Raw genomic sequence first — 22,782 nt, forward strand, 5'->3', positions numbered from 1 at the left:
ACCCAGTGGTCCTGGCTGGGGATGGAACCCATGCCTCCGCAGCACCCAGAGTGCTGCAGTCGGATTGGTAACCCATCTGCGCCATATCAGGAACTCCCGAAACCTTTTTTTTTTTTTTTTTTCTTTGTCTTTTTACTATTTCTCTGGCCGCTCCCACGGCATATGGAGGTTCAAATCAGAGCTAGAGGTCAAATCGGAGCTGTAGCCACAGGCTTATGCCAGAGCCACAGCAACGCGGGATCCGAGCCGAGTCTGCTTACCTACACCACAGCTCACGGCAATGCTGGATCCTTAACCCACTGAGCAAGGCCAGGGATCAAAACCGCAACCTCATGGTTCCTAATCGGATTCGTTAACCACTGAGCCACGATGGGAACTCCTCCGGAAACCTATTCATGAAGCTAGAATTGACCACAGATCTTTTGTTTTCTTTCCAGAATATTGACAGTGAAGAGGACATGTTTGGTGACTATGATAGTTTTGCTGAAAACTCTTTTTTAGCTCAAGTTGATGACCTGGAACAAAAATATATGCAAATTCCAGAACAAGAGGAGCATGCTACAGATCATGCCCCTGAAGATCTTTGTTCAGAAAGCATTAAACACAGCATCCTCAGCAGTAACACTGTAGGCGACTTCACTGGAGTAAAAACAGAGGAGCACACAAAGAACCAGAGTGGGCATGAAGATGTCGCTACTGAACCTGAAGCTGATCTTTTGTATGATGTACCTTCTTCACAGATGTTATTCTTTGAACATTTGCACAGCTCTTCAAATAACTTGGGCGATCCATCTCTTAAAGAGAGGGATAGGGGTTCATCCTCTCACAAGACTGTGAATGAGGAATTGCCCGTTAGTAGCATAGAGGAACCGCAGCAAATTGATGACTCCTCTTCTAAAGTCAGAACTAGTTCAGATGGGAACAGGAGACAAAGTCTTAAAGATCATTTAAAAAGCGCCATGGCTGGAAATGCCAGGGCCCACACATCGGTATTTTCCAGGACTAAACAGCTCAAAGAGACTCTTCTATCTGAAGAAATTAATGTTGCCAAGAAAACAATTGCGTCATCCTCGGATGACCTTGGTCCTTTTTATTCTTTACCCAGCAAAGTGAGAGACCTTTATGCTCAGTTCAGGGGAATTGAAAAATTATATGGTAATGCTTTTTGCTGGAATGAGAAAAAGATCTACCATCATTACCATGATGTTGGTGCAAATCATTCGAAAACTGATGCTTCCATAGTCATATTTCTCCCCTTAAAAGAAAACATCCTTCCTCTCTGAGCCTTTCACCCCTGTGCTGCTACTATTGACCTTTTTTCCCTCCCTCCATGATCACACTTCTTCACCTGTTTTCCTTGCTGCCTCCCTTTCCTCACCTCAAATAATTCCCGGCCCATTCCAACTCTGGGTTCTGTGCTGTCACCTAAGATATGATAACCAGGGGGTCTTGATCTGGTGATTTTTTTATTATTTTTTTGGCTGCAGCCATGGTGTATGGAGGTTCCCAGGCCAGGGACTGAATCCAAGCCCCAACTGTGAGCTCCATCACAGCTCCAGCAACACAAGATCCTTAACCTGCTGTGCCACAGCAGGAACTCCCAGTGATGCTTTTAGTTCTTACCTTCACTGACTTCTTAGTTGCTTACCTGACACAATGGGCCAGACCCTTCTTGGAACACCCGCTTCTTGACGTTCCACTCGTGGTTTTTTTTTTTTTCTCTGATTGGCTGGCTGCTCCTCAGTTTTCTTAGCTGATGCATCCTTGACAGGCTCTTTGCTATCAACGTGTAGTTGAAATTCTTTTGACTATTCAGATGTCTTGAGTAAAAGAAGTCAGTATCCATAATGCCATTGATTAAACATCTTTAAAGACACCTGAAGTTAGGAGTTTAAGTGCAAAGAAATAGTAGTAATAATAATTCGTCTTATAACACTTCTCAAAAATCTTGGGTCCTTGCGCATATTTCAGATATCTGTCTTTTAAACAAGGGACACTTGGCTGCCACCCTGGAAAAGAAGCCTATCAATCAATCACTTACAATTCCTTCTGAAGCTCCTATGTTATTATCTTATGAACTGTACGAAAACATGGGTTCTCGGAGTTCCCGTCGTGGCTCAGTGGTTAACAAATCCAGCTAGGAACCATGAGGTTGCCGTTCGATCCCTGGCCTCGCTCAATGGGTTAGGGATCCGGTGTTGCCCTGAGCTGTGGTGTAGGTCGCAGACACGGCTCAGATTCCGCATTGCTGTGGCTGTGGTGTAGGCCGGCAGCTACAGCTCCGATTCGACCCCTAGCCTGGGAACCTCCATGTGCCACAGGTGCGACCCTAGAAAAGGCAAAAAGACAAAAAAAAAAGGAAAGAAAGAAAACATGGGTTCTCACCTGGAGAACACACTTTCAGGTAGGAGAAGTAGGATTACGGGAAACAAGGTCTAAGAGAAGAATTTCCAAGAGTCTGACAAATTCTAAATTGTGAGGTTTGCAGTTGAGGAGCTAAAGGTATTAGTCTCATTGGCGTAGCTGTTAACTTTCCTGCCTCTGCTTTTCTCCTAGCACCTTGTTCTTTGTTTAATCTGCATCTCCTGCCAGAACGAGTACCCTGAGGACAGGCCTCTATCTAACTCCTCTTTTTCTTAGGTAACTAGCACTGAGCCTGAGTCACTGGTAGGTTCTCCACAGCTGGGGGTTGTCAGTCTAGTTATAAATTCTGGCCGTGTCACTTCAACACTAGTTTTGCACTGAGCCTTATTTCCTGATCTATTAAAAAGGGATGATAATAACAGTTGTTTCGCCAGATACGTTCTGTCAAGGACACGTCCAATTAGACTTGAGAAATGTCTGTCAGTAAGTATGTTGAATACATCTAAGTAAGAACCTCAGGTCTTCTGATGTCCCAGGTGACACCTCTTGTCCAGCCAGCATTGCCTGCCCTGTGGAATCTTAGACTTCAGTCTGCAGCTGGCAAATAGTTGCCCTCTCCTCTGACCAGGCCTGAACTAGAACACACCCTGCATTGGGGTTATTTGATGTTTAGCACTGATGTGTAGTTACGTTTATCACCATGAGAAGATGTGACACAGGGTAGGATTTGATTTTTCCTTTTTAGAAAACTTTCTTGAAATTATAGAAAAGGAAAATAAGCCTTTCTTTTTTTTCAATTCCACAGAATGGCAGCATACTTGCTTAACACTGAAATCTGTGCAAGAAAGAAAAAATTTAATATATTCCTTGCCGACAAGTGGTGGAAAAACCCTCGTGGCTGAGATTTTAATGCTGCAAGAACTGCTTTGCCGACGAAAAGATGCTTTAATGATCCTACCATATGTGGCAATCGTTCAAGAAAAGGTGTAATTTTTTTTTCAACAAGTGGCACTTGCTAATGTTATTTTGACCTTCAGATATAAAAACTAGCATAAATGTAACAACTTTTTATTGACTGAGAAGAGGTACCTCTTAACAATGGAGAATTATTTTTAGGATGTGCAAAAAGCAGTGTGGAGTACTTAAGAAAAGCTCTTCTCATGCTACTTACCTGTTTCAGAAAGGGAGTTCTTTTTTTCTAAACTCGTGGATTAAAGTCCATTTTAGGAGTTCCCATCATGGCTCAGTGGTTAATGAATCTGACTAAGAACCATGAGGTCACGGGTTTGATCCCTGGCCTTGCTCAGTGGGTTAAGGATCCAGCATTGTTGTGAGCTGTGGTGTAGTTTGCAGATGTGGCTCGGATCTGGCGTTGCTGTGGCTGTGGTGTAGGCTGGCAGCTACAGCTCCTATTGGATCCCTAGCCTGGGAACCTCCATATGCCATGGGTGCGAACCTAGAAAAGACAAAAAAAAAAAAAATCCATTTTAAATTTTCTGCTGATATTTAGGCTGCTTTTTCAAACTGAAACCTTAAACGATTATCTTATCAAAATAAATAAATTATTCTGATGTTTTTTAACAGGAGACAGTTAAAATTTGATTTTAGGAGTTCCTGTCATGGCTCAGTGGTTAATGAATCTGACTAGGAACCATGAGGTTTCGGGTTGGGTCCCTGGCCTTGCTCAGTGGGTTAAGGATCTGGCATTGTTGTGAGCTGTGGTGTAGGTGGCAGATGTGGCTGGGACCCCGCATTGCTGTGGCTGTGGCATAGGCTGGTGGCTACAGCTCTGATTCAACCCCTAGCCTGGGAACCTCCATATGCCGCACGTGCAGCCCTAGAAAAAAAGACAAAAAAATTTTTTTTGATTTTACATTTATTATGTAATTTAAAGGTGGCATTCATTTGCAAAGATTAATACATTATTGAACATACAATCATTCTCTTAAAATAATTATGATATTTCTTACATATATATGTCTCATCTGTGACCTTGTTCCCATTGATTGTTTTTTTGTTTTTTGTCTTTTTCTGGGCCGCGCCCATGGCATATGGAGGTTCCCGGGCTAGGGGTCCAATAGGAGCTGTGGCCACTGGTCTACACCACAGCTACAACAACGCCAGATCCAAGCCATGTCTGCAACCTACACCGCAGCTCACAGCAACGCCAGATCCTTAACCCACTGAGCAAGGCCAGGAATCAAACCTGGGACCTCATGGTTCTTAGTCAGATTCCTTAACCACTGAGCCACGACGGGAACTCCATTGATTGATATTCAACACTATTTTAGATTTTTAAATCCCTGTGAATGCTTAATAATTAGAGTTCTTCTTTATCTGAATGTTTTTTTTTGGGGGGGGGGCCTTGTTAATTTTACCTGATATTTTTAGATTGCAGGTTTGTCAAGTTTTGGTATAGAACTGGGTTTCTTTGTTGAAGAATATGCTGGAAGCAAAGGAAAATTTCCTCCAATTAAAAGAAGAGAAAAGAAATCACTGTATATTGCCACTATCGAAAAAGGCCACAGTCTGGTGAACTCCTTGATTGAAACCGGCAGGATTGGCGGCCTGGGTCTGGTTGTTGTAGATGAGGTTGGCTACCACTTTGTAATTTATCGACGCTTTTATCGTAGTAACAGTTGTTATTATGTGGGTCTGCTGGTACCTTTATGAGGAGAAGTATTTTAATACAGAGGCAGTACAGATGAAGACATTGCATGCTTGGTAATTTTTTTTTTTTTTTTTTTTTTTTTTTTTGTCTTTTGTCTTTTGTCTTTTTGTTGTTGTTGTTGTTGTTGTTGCTATTTCTTGGGCCGCTCCCGAGGCATATGGAGGTTCCCAGGCTAGGGGTTGAATCGGAGCTGTAGCCACCGGCCTACGCCAGAGCCACAGCAACACGGGATCCGAGCCGCGTCTGCAACCTACACCACAGCTCACGGCAACGCCGGATCGTTAACCCACTGAGCAAGGGCAGGGACCGAACCCGCAACCTCATGGTTCCTAGTCGGATTCGTTAGCCACTGCGCCACGACGGGAACTCCTAAAAAAATTTTTTTTTTTTTTTTTTTGTCTTTTGTCTTTTGTTGTTGCTATTTCTTGGGCCGCTCCCTCAGCATATGGAGATTCCCAGGCTAGGGGTTGAATCGGAGCTGTAGCCACCGGCCTACGCCAGAGCCACAGCAACCATGCTTGGTAATCTTAAATTTGGTTTGGTGTCAAGTGGTTTTCTTTTTAAGTTTTATTTAATTTTTAAGGTTGTGATAATTTCTGCTCTAGCAAATTAATTGTTTGTTTGTTTTTTGTTGTTTTTTGTCTTTGGAGGGCTGTACCCAAGGCATATAGAAATTCCCAGACTAGGGATTGAATCGCAGCTACAGCTGCCGGCCTATGCCACAGCCCCAGCAACATGGGATCCAAGCCGAGTCTGTGACCTACACCACAGCTCACAGCAACGCCAAATCCTTAACCCACAGAGCGAGGCCAGGGATTGAACCCTCATCCTCATGCATGCTAGTCGGATTCATTACCACTGAGCCATGATGGGAACTCCCTCAAATGTTTCTTAAAAAGTGAATTTATGTGTGTGTCCAATTTTATAATAGTACCTGATGTACTATTCCAGACATCAGGATGTTTTCCTGGGGACAATCTCATTAATTTAAAATACCAGGAGTTCCCGTCATGGCTCAGTGGTTAACGAACCCGACTAGGAAACCTGAGGTTGCAGGTTTGATCCCTGACCTCGCTCCTTGGGTTAAGGATCTGGCATTGCCTTGAGCTGTGGTGTAGGTCACAGGCACAACTCAGATCCCACGTTGCTGAGGGTCTGGCGTAAGCCGTCGGCTACAGCTCCAATTAGACCCCTATCCTGGGAACCTCCATGTGCCGCAGGAGCGGCCCTGGAAAAGGCAAAAAAAAAAAAAAAAGACTAAAAAAAAAAAATACCAGTGTACTCTGGTTGCCATAATTAAAAATGCTTAACAGTTATAAAGCAAAGATGGGAGTTCCTGTCATGGTGCAGCGGAAACAAATCCCACTAGGAAACATGAGGTTGCGGGTTCACTTCCTGGCCTTGCTCGGTGGGTGCCATGAGCTGTGGTGTAGCTTGCAGACATGGCTCAGATCCCGTGTTGCTGTGGCTGTGGTGTAGGCCGGCAGCTACAGCTCCAATTGGACCTCTAGCCTGGGAACCTCCATATACTGCGGGTGCGGCCCTAAAAAAAGACAAAAGATTAAAAAAAAAAGCAAAGATGGCTTCTTCATTTCATCAAACATATGCTTATTTTATATACAGATATTATATGCAGATTTATTTGTCTCTCTCCTTTTTTAAATCTCAAAGTTGCACATGATCGGTGAGGGAAGCCGTGGGGCTACACTGGAAATGACTCTGGCAAAAATCCTCTACACTAGCAGTAAGTATTTTTCACATGTGATGTGTCATCCCAAGCCCTACAAAGACACCGGTGTGTCACTAGCTAGATGAGGTAACCTGGGCAAGGAACTTGGGCGTTCTGCCTTGGTTTGTCGTGTCTGAAGTAAGCTTATACATTTTTGTTGGGAGACAAGACACATGAGTAGAACAGTGAGGATAAGTGATGTCAACATGTAAGGACGGCCTCTGTCGTCATCCTCCGCTCTAGCTACGTGTGCTTAGACACGGGACTCGGCCTCTGTGTCTTCATCTATAAACTGAGGATAATGATGGGACTGCGGTGGTGACCGCATGAGCTCGCACCCAGGAAAGCACTCCGCCACACAGCACCGTGAGCGGCTGCCGCTCTTGCCACCCTCGTCGTGCCAGCGAAGCCCTGGAGGTCACGGCCACTTTGAGGCGCTATTTTGCAACATCAGACAGTCTTTATGTGAAATATTTATTCTAAATAGCCTCTCTTTATCAATAGGCTATTGCAATAGCTTATAGTTGTTGTATATTGTAACAGTTTATATATGGAAAATTATTAATCATAAAGGTCAGATCTTAAGAATTATTTTTACAGTTTTGATAACAGTGGTGATTTAGGCAGGTTGTAGCACTTTATGATCATTCATTTAAAAAAAGGTATTAGAGTTCCCCTCATGGCACAGTGGAAACTAATCCGACTAGAGTCCACAAGGATGCGAGCTCAATCCCTGGCCTCACTCAGTGGGTTAAAGATCTGGCGTTGCTGTGAGCTGTGGTGTAGGTTGCAGATGCAACTTGGATCCTGTGTGGCTGTGGCTGTGGCGAAGGCCAGCAGCTGGAGCGCCAACTCAACCCCTAGCCTGGGAATTTCCATATGCTTCAGGTGTGGCCCTAAAAAAGAAAAAGAAAAAAAAAAAAGGTAATGAGTACCTACCATGTGTCAGGCCCTCCCTATTTGAAGTGCTAGGGATACAGCAATGAATAGAACAAGTTCCTGCTTCCTCAAACCTATGTTTTCATGAAAGTGAACAGATAATACACAGATAAACGAGAAAACATGATATTAGATGGTGGCAAGTTCTATGGAGAAACATAAAGCAGAGGAAGAGAGGAAAATGACACCTTCCTGTCAAATCCAAGTTCACTGACGTCCTTGTCCGAAGTTCTCTTCAGCATTCCATCGTTCATCACTCTTTTTTACTTCGGGTGCAGAAGCAGCCGTCTCTCTTGGTTTCCCGCCGTCTCTGTGTAAGAGGGATCCCGTGTCAGCACTGAGAGATTATATAGCACAGGGGCTAAGGACAGACCTGAGCTAGATTCAAATCCTGGCTCCTTTAACTTTGTATGTGATCTTGGCCAAGTTATAATAACTGGGCCCCTTTTGCTTAGGCATCAAAAGTGGATGATAGTAATAGAAGCTTCCTCCCTGAATTGCCGTGGAGACAGTGTGAAGCAGTCTTTGCAAAGCATCTAGCACAGCACCTGCACGTAATGGACACGTGTTTACTGCTGCTACATGCTTACTCGTCTTTTTTTTTTTTTTTCCTCGTCTCTTTAGGGCCCCACCCGAGGCATATGGAGGTTCCCAGGCTAGGGGTCTATTTGGAGCTACAGCTGCTGGCCTACACCACAGCTCACGGCAACACTGGATCCTCAACCCACTGAGCAAGGCCAGGGATCAAACCTGCATCCTCATGGATACCAGTCAGGTCATCACCACTGAGCCACGACGAGAGCTCCCGACCTGCTTTTTTCTGTCACCAATGCCTTACACTTCACAGATATTTGAATGAAAGGAATCTCTTTAGTTTTCTCCTCTTCTCCTCCTTTGTGACACTAATTTCTAAGCATGTTCATCACATACATTGGTGTCCCGTAGACTCACCTTGGACTCTTCTCTGCTTCCTGCTTCATACAGTCTCTGCTAATTCCCATCCGTACTCATGACTTCAAGCACTTCTTGTGTGCCGATGGCTCCCAGTCTCTGTTACCAGCTTATACCTCTCCCCCGAGTCATATCACCTGCCAGGCTAATACTCGGACGGTTGACCCTTGAACAACACAGGTTTGAACCGCATGGGTCCTTACATGTGGATTTGTTTCAGTAGTAAATACTACAGTGCCACACAGGCTGTGGTTGCCTGAATCCAGGGATCTAGAACCAAGGACGTGGAAGGCTGACCTCACAGAGGATCGCTGCCCCCAACTCTCGAGTTGTTCAAATCAGCTGTTTGTATTTTCCTTACCTGCCCCCACTTCCCAGATCACTCAGGAGGAATTAAGAACTCAAAAAAGGTTGATTAAATTGCTGTTATGATACACTAAATAACCCTTTTTCCTCCATACTTTGGATATTTTTTTTTAGAAACGACTCAGATTGTTGGTATGAGTGCAACATTAAACAACGTGGAGGACCTGCAAGCCTTCCTGCGAGCAGAGTATTACAGCAGTTGGTTTAGACCAGTATGTACCTGAGGTTTGATCGTTCTGTACCGTCTGCTGTTTAGAAAGAAAAGGAGCAAACCCATGACATAAAAATTCTAGGAGTAGCGAAGGAGCTTACCGCCACTCAGCAGGGCTAAATGCAAACAAGCGTGTGTAGAGAATGCGGGGTCCAGGATCCTGGCGGGGTCGCTACGGTATCTGTAGCTCCTGAAACAGCGCCTGGCCCGTGGGCCTTCCGTGAAGATTTTACTGAATGAAATTTTTCATTCTGCTTTTCCACTTGATATTCTGTAAGGTACATTTTTTTTTGCATTCAGTGAGAATTTCATGATTCGTTTTTCAAGTTCCTGGCACATACAAAAATTTATCTTAACAGTTATATGTTCAACTGTTTATGCTTTGGTAATTATAAAACTTTTTAAAAATAGGACTTCCCGTGGATTTAAATTTAAATGCCTCAGTAACGGTATTTCCAAAAGGCTTGAAGAAAGTAAATAAATGTACTTCATAGTTATTTGAGAGTAGCTTATAATGTACATGTACTCTGCAGTTTCTGTATCTAAATAGATGTTCAGAGAATAATTTTTTAGACTCACCAAATTTTAATTGGAAATTTGGTGTTTTTACATTTTCACTAAATATGAAATTTTTTGAGAAATATTTTCTAGCCTTAATTGTCAAATTAGGTGCTATTCTTTTAAAATTCAATGAGCTTTATTTACAAACTTTTTTTCCCTACAAATACTTAAGAGTATTACAGTGGTGTTTAGGTTAAAACCAATGACTTATACAGCTTTAAGTTTTGAGGAGTAATACACATAACTCCCTAAGAAAAGACAGTTGGGGAGTTCCCATCGCGTCTCAGCAGAAATGATTCTGACTGGTATGAGGACGCAGGTTTGATCCCTGGCTTTGCTGTGAGCTGCCATGTAGGTTACAAACTCAGCTCAGATCCAGCGTTGCTGTGGCTGTAGTATAGACCAGTAGCTACAGCTCTGATTCAACCCCTAGCCTGAGAACTTCCATATGCCCTGGGCATGGCCCTAAAAAGCAAAAAAAAAAAAAAAAAAAAAAAAAAAGGACATTTGGGAGTTCTTTTATGGCTTGGTTCCTTAAGGATTTGGTGTCACTGCAGTGGCTTGGGTGGCTGCCATAGTACGAGTTCAGCCCCTGGTCTGGCAACTTCTACGTGCTGGGGGGACACGGCCGAAAAATAACAGAAACAAAACAAAGACACTACTGTGGTTTATCTGTGTGTATGTGTTTAAACAAAAAAAAGACACTTGACTCGTTTATACTTGCTCTTGTGACAAATACAAGAGTCTATTTCCTGTTTGTTTGTTTGTTTTGGCCATAGCAGCAGCACCTTGATGGGGGATCTCAGTTCCCAGAACCCAGGCCGCAGCGATGAAAGTGCCAACCACTAGACCACCAGGGAACTCCCTGATTTCCTTTCAGATAGTGTGACTCTTCAAAAGTATTTCTTTTTTTGTTTCCTTAGGGCCGCACCTGTGGCATATGGAGGTTCCCAGGCTACGGGTTGAATCGGCGCTGCAGCTGCTGGCCTACACCACAGCCACAGCCACAGCCACACCAGATCCGAGCCACATCTGTGATGGCAACACCAGATCCTCAACCCACTGAGCAAGGCCAGGGATCAAACCCGCCTCCTCATGGATACTAGTGGGGTTCATTAACTCCTGAGCCACAATGGGAACTCCCATAACCCCTGTTTTGATTTAAAGGAAAAAAGAAACTTAGGAAAGAAATAACTTTTAAGTTGAAGCATTTTACATAGCTTAGAAAAGCTAAAAGTTTTGTATAGCTTTCCTTTTTTACAGTATACTTTACAAAATTTGAAACTGGAAAGAGGAATTGGTAGATGATATTAATTGCAAATGTCTTTTTAATTCAAGGTTGAGTTAAAAGAATATCTGAAAATAAACGACACAATCTATGAGGTGGACAGCAAAGCTGAGAATGGCATGACTTTTTCTCGTCTTCTTAATTATAAGGTAACCTCGATAACCCCTGAGGGTGAGGTCCCCTGACTTTATGCCCAGCTGCCCTGGGGCACTGTGCCAGAGTTGCAAGGTGCCAGGGGAGAGGTTAGACATTTGGGAGAAACAGCTGATGCTTGATATCTGCTGGGCGCCATACAGACTACTGATTCAAGATAGGCAGCTTCCAGAATTATCGTTAGATCCCAGAGCATTCCTTTCTGTGATATTGTATCTTTGCGAAGTCGAGCAGATGCAGTGGGGTGGGGGGTGGGGTTTGTGCTTATTGTAGGCAAATACCATGTGAAAATCAGTCTGAACCAGGAAATAAGCATTTCTGAGGTTTGAAAAACTGCAGGACCCAGTTGGGCGCACTCCCCTTAGGGGGCTGTGATGGTTACTTCGAATGAAAATGTTTTTTTATTCATTGATGGATGTTATTTGTTCAAATAGCTACTAATTTGTGAGGAAATACAAACTTATTAAGCTGTTTGGACCTAACTCTAATAATCAAAACTGTTAGTTATTTCTTTGGCTTTGGGGCTCCAGGAACCTTAGTGCTTATTCATTCGGCAGCAGGAGCAAAACAAGAAATATTTCTGGGCTGTATACTGGGCTCAGATATTGGTGTGTGAGAATGGAGATGTCTGCTGTGTTGTTGTCTGGTGACTTACATGAAAGACATTAAAAAGGGGAGGAAGGGGGTTAACAGCAGTTTTAAAATTCTATGAAGGTATGTTATTCTAAATCTGTGTCTTAATTAGTTTGCAGTCAAGTCAAAGGAAGTAAGATTTTAAATAACCTCACATTTGCCTTCATGTTGTTGGAATTCTTTGTATCCGCCTGATAAATATTTTTTTATTTCTTATTAAGTCCTGTAGTCTGATTGAATCTGTGTTTTAGAACCCTGTTAGTGGTAGCAGGAGATGTGGCTTGTTCGTGCAGCTCTGTGCCCGTTAGTAGGCTCAGTCTGTGGTGGTCTCTGTCGACTTTTTCTGCGTTGGTGGAGAGGGGCGAGCCGGGCGGTAACCATTTTCTCTGCCTTCATTTAAAACAGGGCACCTCACGAACCCTAATCACCTAAGAGAAAAGTGGGACTTCACATTTTGCAGCTTAATATATAGGTTGCATCTTTGCTTTTAAATGATCATATCTATTAAATGAGAAGTTGAAAATTATGGCGGGTTCACTTACCGTTCAAAGTCCTTCACCTTTCTGGCAAGAGGAAAGGCTTTCAGGATGGCTAACCACCTTGTTCCTGCCTCTCGTTGTGCAGTATTCGGACACTCTGAAAAAGCTGGACCCTGATCACTTGGTAGCATTGGTGACAGAAGTCATTCCCAATCATTCCTGCTTAGTTTTTTGTCCCACAAAGAAGAACTGTGAAAATGTAGCAGAAATGATATGCAAAATTTTAAGCAAGTATGTTAATTTTCTTAAAATATTCTGTTTTATTTTATATGATTTATAGGCCATGTATGCTGTTTATTTAACGAGCACTAATCACTTCTGGCAGAACATTCTTTTTTTTTTTTTTTTTTTTTTTTTTTTGTCTTTTGTCTTTTGTTGTTGTTGTTGTTGCTATTTCTTGGGCCGCTCCCGAGGCATATGGAGGTTCCCAGGCTAGGGGTTGAATCGGAGCTGTAGCCACCGGCCTACGCCAGAGCCACAGCAACGCGGGATCCGAGCTGCGTCTGCAACCTACACCACAGCTCACGGCAACGCCGGATCGTTAACCCACTGAGCAAGGGCAGGGACCGAACCCGCAACCTCATGGTTCCTAGTCGGATTCGTTAACCACTGCGCCACGACAGGAACTCCTGGCAGAACATTCTTTTAAGTTGTTATGCTAGATTCTTAAAGGCCCTGACAGTGAAGAAAATTGAACTATGAAATTCACGTATGTGAGATAGCCAGAGAAAAATTGTAAGGCTTCATGTAAGAGAATGCTGACTGATATGATGGTCTGGCTGCACGGTGAATTGGCCTGGGGCCTTTATAAAATGTAGCCCAAGCTACATCCAAGAGTTATGCAGTTACTGGCCCTCTGCGTGCACCAGCAGATCCAAGAGTTATGCAGTTACTGGCCCTCTGCGTGCACCAGCAGCCGGAGGTCTCTTCTTTCCACGAAACATATGCTAACACAACGTGGGGCCGTGTGTATTATATTTATGTCTTAGATGATACTTGTTTGCCACTGGTATTCAGAAGTTGTTGCTTTAAAGTCAATTTGTAGTTCGTTGTGCTTACTCTTCCTTTGCTGTCTCTCTTTTCTAGAGAGGAATTTCAACTAATAGGTGCTTCTAGGTCAGGAGACATTGTAGCATATTACTGAGGCTTCTGAAATGCCAGTGTCTAGACAGTCACTGTTTTACGTACAATAGGTATGATTTAATAATATATGTTTTCATATTCAGAGAATAAAATCATGACTCAAAACAAGTCATCTTCAATAAAGATGTATGCGCCTGTGAAAAACTAACATCTAGAGCAGTGGTTTAAACTTGGTTCCATGGATTCATAGGAAATACAGGAACGAATCTCAGGAATTCCCTGAATCCTCTGAAATTGTTTGCATTGTGTTGTGTTTATATGGATGTTTGGTGTGGTTTGTTTTTTTAGCTTTAGGCACATTCTCACAAGGCTCCATGACCCACAGAAAGGCTGAGAGAGCCTGCCTAATAATTAATATAATCAGAATCAAATTCTAAGAATATTTTATGTACGTATATCAATGAAAGTAATATGTTTTTTGGGTTTTTTTGGTGGGTTTGTTTTTTTTTTTTTTTTTTTTTTTTTTTTTTTGGTCTTCTGTCTTTTTAGGGCTGCACCTGGAGCATATGGAGGTTCCCAGGCTAAGGGGTCCGATTGGAGCTGTTGCTACTGGCCTATGCCAGAGCCACAGCAATGCGGGATCTGAGCTGCGTCTGCAACCTACACCACAGCTCACGGCAACACCAGATCCTTCACCCACTGAGCGAGGCCAGGGATCGAACCCAAAACCTCATGGTTCCTAGTCAGATTCCTTTCCACTGTGCCACTGTGGGAACTCTGAAAGTAGTATGTTTTTAAAAAGAGAATGTTTACCTGCATCTAGTAAAATTTAAATGTGAGGCACTTTGCTGTAAGATCCAGGGTTCATATTTCTAACAGATCTTTTTCCTAGGGAATATCTGAAACACAGAGAGAAAGAAAAACATGAATTGCTTAAGAACTTGAAAGCCATCAGCGGGGGCAGCGTGTGTCCTGTGTTAAAGCACACCATCCCATTTGGCGTTGCTTATCACCACAGTGGTTTGACAAATGACGAAAGGAAGCTCTTGGAGGAAGCCCACTCCGCAGGAGTTCTCTGCCTTTTGACCTGCACATCCACCCTGGCAGCAGGCGTTAACCTACCAGCTCAAAGGCAAGTTTTAAGCAGTTGTTGGCCAGGCCCCAAACTTTCCAATTCCAGGCTTGCCAACAGCTTTATTGTGGTTTTATTCTTTCACTGGAGTGGGTGAGAATTTATCAAAAAATTTTTTAGCATTTGCTGAGTTGATTGATTGATTCCCTTTAATATTTTGATGAAAAATAATATTAAATGGGAGTTCTCTGGTGGCTCAGCAGGTTAGGGATCCAGTGTTGTCACAGCTGTGGCACAGGCTCAGTCCCTGGCCCGGGAACGTCCGCATGCTATAGGCATAGTCCACAGAAAGGAAGGAAGGAAGGAAACAGTAGATTTCTTGCTGTTGGAGTTCCTTCTTTCTTTGGTGCCTTTCCTATCTGTTTTTTGTTATGTTTTGTTTTTGTCTTTTTAGGGCTGCACCTGGAGCATATGGAGGTTCCCAGGCTAGGGGTCGAATCCGGACCCCTACACCAGAGCCACAGCAACTCCAGATCTGAGCTACCTCTGTGACCTACACCACAGCTCATGGCAACACCAGATCCTTAACCCACTGAGCGAGGCCAGGGATCGAACCCGCATCTTCATGGATACTAGTCAGGTTTGTTAACCACTGAGCCACGACGGGAACCCCCCATCTGATTTTGATGCCAGGGTTTATGATCCTCGTTATGTAGAAACAGTAGGCAAGCTTTCCACAAATTTCCGTGATCTGAAAGAGTTTATTTCACACAGGGCTTTCCGTGAAACCTGGAGACTCATCCATATGGTCTTTCAAGTCCAGGACCTTTTTTAAGAGCAGATCCTTGATTTACCTTTGCAGTTGTTACCAAAGCTGCCACAGCCTGTGTAACTCATCTCTACTCTTGGTCATCTGTGACTTTAAAATTTGTAACATTTTTTCAAATAAGTGGTCAATTTTTATAAATCGTCCCTGAGCATTTAAAAATAAGTATTTCCTCTTTGGTATATGGTTTTATATAGCTGCATGCGATCACAGTTACTAATCATTTTATTAATTCTTCTTCTATGTTCTTCCTACCTGTGATTCTTTGATATGTCAATTTCAGAGCATCTTCTGGTGTAACTATGGAGTTGTCAACTTCCCCTTTTTACATTTTTATAAGTTTTTGCTTTGTGTTTCAAAATTATTTAAATATATAAAAGTTTACTCCAAATATCTTATTGCTGAATTATGCCTTTCATCAATAGAATAGGTCCTTGTTTTTCTCATTTAGGGATTTTACTTTGAATACTAGGACTACTTTTTTTTTACCAAGTATATCTTTTTTTTTTTTTTTTTGGCTGTGCCCATGACACACAGAAGTTTCTGGGCCAGGGATTGAACCCACACCACAGCAGTGACCTAAGCCACTGCAATGACAACACTGGATCCTTAACCCACTGAGCCGCAGGAGAACTCTGTTGTTTTTCTTTCGTGTCGTTCGTCGTCTTCATGTACTTGGAGATCTCAGCTGTCCACTGAGATTTATAAATAAAGAAGCAGGGAGATTATCTCAGGTCAGTGACATCTGTTTCCCTCACCTCAGAACAGGAGAGCTGGTCGGAGACTTGTGCGTATGTCAGCAGGATTGAAATCACCGTCTGTAGGTCAAAAACCGTTGGAATATGCAACTTCATCTAGTTGACAGTAATAAAAGTTTATAAACAAATATGCATATGTTGGTGGTCCATGGCAGATTCTTCTTTTACGGAGAATCAAGTCGAAGTCTTTGAGATTATGTCTGCAGTGGGCTGACCGTAGAGGTTTGCAGCTAAGCAGACTTATGTTCAAGTCACGGCTCTGGTCATTACTAATTGTGTAAGTACGCCATTCAGCTGTGCCTCAGTTAGCCCCGGTGTAAAAGAAAGCTTAAATAAACAAAACATTGTCACCCAAAGTTTTGTAAGATCAGAGAACGTACCCAGAGAACCTAGGACATCGTAGAGTAATGGCAAGTAGTAGTTACCTATTATTTTGAGCTAATGTTACTAAATTTAGTATCACATGAAATGAAGAGTTTAAAAAAATAGATGCTATTGCTCTTGATGGACCCTCACTTTTAATTAATTTTCTCAATTCCATAGGGTTATTTTAAGAGCCCCCTATGTTGCTAAGGAATTTCTGAAGAGGAATCAGTATAAACAGATGATTGGCAGAGCTGGCCGTGCTGGAATAGATTCTGTTGGGGAGAGCATCCTTATATTTCAAGAAAAAGACAAGCAACAGGTAATAATCTGATTGTTCTTCTTGTCTTCTCTAGGTCTTTGGCTTAGCCTTTTCATGAGATCCACTTTTAAAAATTATCAATATTCCTTTAAATAACATTTCCTTCTCCTCTATGATTAAGAATTACAAAGAGTAGTTCAGATATTTTTGTATTTTAGGCAAACAATGAAAAATATATCTTCTTCCATTTTCATGAGGGCTGTTAGATCCTTCTTTTTTTGTCTTTATGCTTTTTATCTCCCCCAGCCTCCACAAGATCTATGCTAAATCTAAAATTTTATGTGGAACACCTTTTATTGTTTATAACATAAAACATAATATAATATTGCTTTAACTCATGTAGGTATTGGAGTTAATAAGCAGACCGTTGGAAAACTGTTACAGCCGTCTTGTGCAAGAATTCACCAAGGGAATCCAAACTTTGTTTCTCTCTTTGATTGGCTTGAAGGTATTTTAAAATATTTTTTATATCTTATTACTATTATCCAAGACAGCAAAGGTTAAAAAGTTTTGGAAACTAAAGAAAATGGAAAAAAAAAAAAGTTGGCTTTTAATTCAGTGTGACAAAGAGCAGTCTGTAACACGATACATGTAGATTTATTTGTACATTTTTAACCCTTTGAGTTGTATGGAACAGCTCATAACTGGGCATCCATCACCAGTAAGAGATTTGGGTGGATATTCTGGGGGCTACGAGGAGCTATAAGGACATGGGAGCCAATGTGGGATGATCCAGTATCTCTGCCCTCCAGGGGAAGCTATAGTCCTGGCACCACAAACATTTGTGAGATCAGTATAGCCTTTATCAGGCAGAAACTTTAAAAAAAAAAAAAATTGGATGGGGCACAACAGGAAAACACTCTTTTTCCTAAAATTAGAAATTGGCAGAGTTCCCGTGGCTCAGGAGAAACGAATCTGACTAGCATCCATGAGGACACAGGTTCGATCCCTGGCCTTGCTCAGTGGGTTAAGGATCCTGCGTTGCTGTGGCTGTGGTGTAGGTCGCAGAGGCAGCTCAGATCTGGGATTGCTCTGGCTGTCTGGTTAGCTCCCACTCAGCCCTTAGAGTTTCACTTGGCCTTGCTTCCTCGGGGCAGCCTCCCTGTGCCGCTGAGTCGAGTCAGTCTGTCGTATACTTTATAGAAACACATTCCTTTCCTTTAATAGCATCTATCAGTTTGTAGTTGGAGTCTTGTTACTGCCCTTATTTGGCTAATATTTACCCCCCTGGAATGGAAGCCCTGCGAAAGCAGTATCCACTTTTTTTTTTCTTTTTTTGGCTGTACCTGCAGCATGTGGAAGTTTCCCAGGCCTGGGATCCAACCTGCCCCGCAGTTGCAACCTATACTACAGCTGCAGCAATGCTAGATCCTTAACCCACTGTGCCACACAGGAACTTCTCCCATTTATTTTCAGTTATCACTGAATCCTAGGGCCTAGCACCGTGCCTGGCATGTGCCACAGTGCTTGGCACTCAGTAAATGCTAGAATTAATGAACAGATTGACTTTGGAGTTGTACATGGCTGAAGTTGCAGGTTGGGGCAACAGTGGAGAACCCAGCTTTGGAAAATCGTGGGGGCCGGAGGCAGAGGCTGCCCAGTGGCCTTAAATCACTCCGTCTAAAAGTTTTCACGGAAGGATAGAAAGATGGTATGATAGTAGCTAGAGGGATCAAGTAAAGGGGTTTTTGTTTGTTTTTTATTTTGTTTACCCCCAGCGTTAACTGTAAACAACCAAGTAGAAAACAATATAAAAACTACATACATCAATAATCTCTAAACTGGGCGTCAGTTCTTGAATATCTTAAAAGTACAATTTTAGCCTAAATGAATACGGTATTAAGAATGATCTTTATTGAAAAGAGAAGCTGGAGTTCCGTTGTGGCTCAGTGGTAACAAACCTGACTAGTGTCCATGAGGACGCAGGTTTGATCCCTGACCTCACTCAGTGGATTAAGAATCTGGCGTTGCTGTAAACTGTAGTGAGTGTAGGTCGCAGACCCGGCTCGGATCTGGTGTTGCTGTGGCTGTGGCGTAGGCCGGCAGCTGCAGCTCCAATTCCACCCCTAGCCTGGGAACCTCCACATGCTTCGGGCCTAAGAAAAAGAAAAAAGAAAAAGGGGAGAAGCAATAGGAAATGTCTCTGCCCCACAGTATTTTTTATTATCCCTTATATTGGTTTAACATGAAATTACTACGTAAGCTTTCCAATGGAAATACCCACAGAATTGTAAGAGAAAGCTATATGTTCATTGACCACTACTTTTCAGTATAACATGTTGATCTTACTGAAATTGGTTCATGGAAATGATGCTAATTCAGAGTCAGCTCTACATCTGAATACCGAATGGCGGGTTAAGCATTACTTCTGACTCCGCCGGTTGTAAGTTTTACGTAGTAAGTAAGGGGGAGAAAAAGGCAGCAAAATATGGGGGGGGGAAGATGGGAATAAAAGGGACAAAAAGAGGTAGCAAACTGCTGTTGATCTTTAGGTGACAAGTCGGGAAAGTATGGCCTGATCCTGTTTTAGACTTAGAGTTGTGTTTTCCGTGTGTGTGTGTGTGTGTGTGTGTGTGTGTGATACAATTTTTAAAGCTGAAGAATGTTTTCACAGGTGGCTGGAGAGGGGACGGAAGGAGGATTTCTGAAGGCGGCTGAGCGGGAGTTAGCGATAATTGGTTGGGGAGTAAACAGCACAGCTTTGGAGAAAGATTATTCAAAAACCTAAGGAATCTCGGAATAAGAAATGTGTAGCTGTTTCATTAGAAGTGTGAATCTGACAACCGTCTTCTCCCTTAAGTTGTTTTCCTTGTGATTTTGATGTGTCATTATAAAATTACCTTTGTGCAACTATGTAGATTTTTATAATGTTTATTTAAATAGCTTTGAGGTATGGAGATGAGTCATCATCTTGCTTATTATTCAAACGATGCCTTGAATCAGGGAAGATACTCCAATGATGTCCTACTGTTTCAGATTGCAACGACTCTTGGTGACATATATCACTTTATGAGTGGTACCTTTTTTGGTGTGCAGCAAAAGATCTTGTTGAAAGAAAAAAGTCTATGGGAAATAACTGTCGAGTCCCTTAGATACTTGACAGAAAAAGGACTCCTACAGAAAGACACTGTTTTGACAGAAAAAGGACTTCTGCAAAAAGATACTGTTCAGGGGTCCGAGGAAGAGTTCCAGTATAGCTTTCGTATTACGAAGCTGGGACGAGCTTCTTTTAAGGGTAAGAGTTTCCCTAAATCCCATTACAAATCTAAGGAAATGCACTGGAAAAAATATAAATTATTCTGTGACTTTAAAATGAATGTGTAGTTTCATGTTAGTAATATTAGTCTTCTGTTACTCACTGTCAGCCTACTTCAGCCTTAAAAAGTTGGAAAGTGTTCTGAATCACAAGTGATTTAGACTCTCGCCAAAGTGTCTGGAGAAAAACGTGCCCAGTCCTCAGTGCTCCTCCCCGGGAACACGCACGACGACCCCCTAGCAAGAATGACCCCTTGGACTCCATCGTCCCAGTCATTTCCTGTAACTTTCCTAACAAGCAGATACATGCATCCTTCCTAAGTTTTAGGTGTGTGCATATATGGGGCGGGGGTTGTCTGTGTGTGTGTACATGTACCTGTACACACACACACACACGTTACCTCGGGTGAGTGCCTTCGGGCAGCTTGCTTTTCTCGCTTGTGTGGAGCTTCCTGAACATCTTCCCACCTCAGCCCCTTTAACGCTTCCTCATTGTTCCTTTGGGTCTGTAGTCACCCGTAGTAGGGATGCTGCAATTTATTGAACCATTCTTCTGTGGATGGGCATTGACTGATTTTTCTCACTGTAAACCAGGCTACATGGGCCTCTCTGCTCCTGCATTTTTGGATATGTATGGAAAGGTTTCTCTGGGTGAGAGCCCGGCAATAGAGTAGTTGGGTCAGAAGGTGCGTACTTACGAAACTGCCCTCCAAAATAATTGTGCTGAATTACCGAGTAGGAGACGCCCGCGACTTTCTGCTGCATTTCCATAACTCCTAAACCGGACTTTCTTCAGCATCACCTCTTTCCCTCTTTGGTGTGAAAGAGGAACTGTCTGTGTCTTTCTTTTAGGGACTATAGATCTGGCTTATTGTGACATCCTCTACAGAGACTTGAAAAAAGGTCTCGAAGGGCTTGTGCTTGAAAGCCTGCTTCATCTAATCTACCTGACAACTCCCTATGACATGGCTTCGCGGTGCGACCCTGACTGGATGGTATACTTCAGGCAGGTGAGACGTTAAGACTCTATGATCCAGGCCGCTTGGTGTGTTACTCGTGATACGATTTTTGTCAAGTGGCTACTCACTTTTTTTTTTCTATTAAAACATATTTGAAATTGGGCCCTTTGTTTTTAAAGGAGTGATGTGGCAGTAGCGTTTTTGTTCTGTTTTGCTTAAATATTTTCTGGGAAATATAAACATGTTCATAATCAAAAAGAAAGAAAGAAAGAACGGCGCAGAAAGGAAAAAAGGATCACCCCTGGTCCCATCCGCAGAGATAACTGATTATTCCTGTGGTTTGGTGACCACCGCAGTTTGTAATGCCTGCAATGGGAGGAAGACAGGCAAACCATCCCTGATGACGGAGAGTTAATTGCAGGAGAGCCTGTCAGCGTCACGCGTGATGACAGAGCAAACCCAGTGACGTTAATACCCGAGAAGGAGCGTCACCTTTACCGCCAGTAGCAAGCGTGGAACTGGCCGTACCTGTAACAAAACCAGTGGCAGAGCACAGTCTGTTGTGATTTTGCTGTGAGAGGCTAGATGCGTGAACACATATTAGGGAGAAGCATGTGCAGCTTTTGGCTGCAGAAATTAACTTTCTTTTTCATGTCGTATTTTTTAAATGTTACTCTTAGGTTTTTTGAAGCAGTCCTGTAAAATGTAGTTACTTTTATAAGCTTTTCCTTTTACCCCCCTTCAAACATCTCCCATATTAAACAGAAGCACATAGTCGGTGGTCTTTAAGTCATTCTACTCAAGTATGTATGTTTTAATAATGTATCTTTTAAGCTTGCAATATTTGTAAATACAATTTGTGGGGTTTTTTAATAGCTTGTATAATCATGAAAATGTGACGTCACAGTAAATACTGGATTTGGTTCAAATGGCAGACGTTTTGAACTTACCATTCAATTTTTCAACATATTTACCCTTTTTCTCTATAGTTTAGCCAGCTCAGTCCTGCAGAACAGAATGTAGCTACTCTGGTTGGAGTCTCTGAGAACTTTATTGGGAAGAAAGCATCAGGTCAAGCCATCAAGAAGGTACCGTCGTCTTTTTGACATTCCTAAACAAGTTCATTGAACAGAACTGATGCTGTTGTATCATCTCCTTCACTGACTTGATCTTTTGGTTCACATTTTTTTTTTTTAATATAATTCCCATTTTACTATTTAAAACATCTGAGGACCAGAAATTTAGCTATTTTTTTAAAACAGTGTTTATTTCTGGATGGTGTGATGGCCCTTTTTTGTACCTTTGTATTTCTAAAACAGCCCTGCACATGCGAGGCTTTTATCATGGGAAAAGGTAAACCTTCTTAATACAGTTTTCCTTGGGCTGCTTATGGCTCCATTACAAAGTGTAAAACGTTCTCACAATATTTTAGACTCCTGAAAGAAGTTCAGTTCAGGGAGAAAAAGATATTTTCTAGAGACTTTTTCTTAAGGATTCTCAGGGATTCCGATAGCATGAGTTTGGGATTTTTGTTTTCGTTGTCACTCTTTGTTGTCCACAAAGAGCTCCCAATCTAGTGCTTGATTCATAAAGCATTCTAGAAGATGGAAGTGGAGAAGCCAGTACTCCTATGTGATTTATTTTGGTGTTTTGAAGTTCAGTCAGTAAACAAGAAGCAAGCATCAAATGCATACACGAACTTTACGAGAAGTAGAAGTAATTCTTTGGCAAACATGCCT

The 22,782-nt window shown here is 42.4% G+C and overlaps 1 protein-coding gene and 1 long non-coding RNA gene across 14 annotated transcripts in view; one reads left to right on the forward strand and one right to left on the reverse strand.

The window, feature by feature from the left end:
* Window positions 1–22,782, forward strand: part of HELQ (helicase, POLQ-like) — a 34,935-nt gene that overhangs the window by 1,171 nt on the left and 10,982 nt on the right. For 4 of the 12 annotated variants that reach the window (XR_001304088.2, XM_013989414.2, XM_013989415.2 and 1 more), the window contains exons 2-14: window positions 438–1,155; window positions 3,170–3,348; window positions 4,756–4,956; window positions 6,707–6,779; window positions 9,135–9,232; window positions 11,131–11,229; window positions 12,491–12,636; window positions 14,381–14,620; window positions 16,688–16,829; window positions 17,173–17,277; window positions 19,806–20,064; window positions 20,937–21,094; window positions 22,033–22,131. Coding sequence is in view for 11 of the 12 variants with exons in the window: in XM_013989414.2 (XP_013844868.1) it covers window positions 438–1,155; window positions 3,170–3,348; window positions 4,756–4,956; window positions 6,707–6,779; window positions 9,135–9,232; window positions 11,131–11,229; window positions 12,491–12,636; window positions 14,381–14,620; window positions 16,688–16,829; window positions 17,173–17,277; window positions 19,806–20,064; window positions 20,937–21,094; window positions 22,033–22,131 (2,517 nt within the window). In the remaining variant the exon portion in view is untranslated. Of the gene's footprint in view, window positions 1–368; window positions 1,156–2,269; window positions 3,349–4,755; window positions 5,089–6,706; window positions 6,780–9,134; window positions 9,510–11,130; window positions 11,230–12,490; window positions 12,637–14,380; window positions 14,621–16,687; window positions 16,830–17,172; window positions 17,278–19,805; window positions 20,065–20,936; window positions 21,095–22,032; window positions 22,132–22,782 lie in introns of those variants that run through there. The other 8 variants (XM_003129349.4, XM_013989423.2, XM_013989419.2 and 5 more) reach the window with 8 other exon arrangements.
* Window positions 7,892–22,782, reverse strand: part of LOC102167078 — a 95,260-nt gene continuing 80,369 nt past the window's right edge. Inside the window, exons 5-8 of one of the 2 annotated variants that reach the window (XR_001304089.2) lie at window positions 14,302–14,387; window positions 12,409–12,594; window positions 9,333–9,502; window positions 7,892–8,013 (exon numbers count right to left, since the gene is read on the reverse strand). This is a non-coding gene — a long non-coding RNA (uncharacterized LOC102167078). Of the gene's footprint in view, window positions 8,014–9,332; window positions 9,503–12,408; window positions 12,595–14,301; window positions 14,388–22,782 lie in introns of those variants that run through there. The other variant, XR_002346885.1, reaches the window with a different exon arrangement.

This window comes from Sus scrofa, chromosome 8 (genome assembly GCF_000003025.6).
Source record: "Sus scrofa isolate TJ Tabasco breed Duroc chromosome 8, Sscrofa11.1, whole genome shotgun sequence".
NCBI lineage: Eukaryota > Metazoa > Chordata > Mammalia > Artiodactyla > Suidae > Sus > Sus scrofa.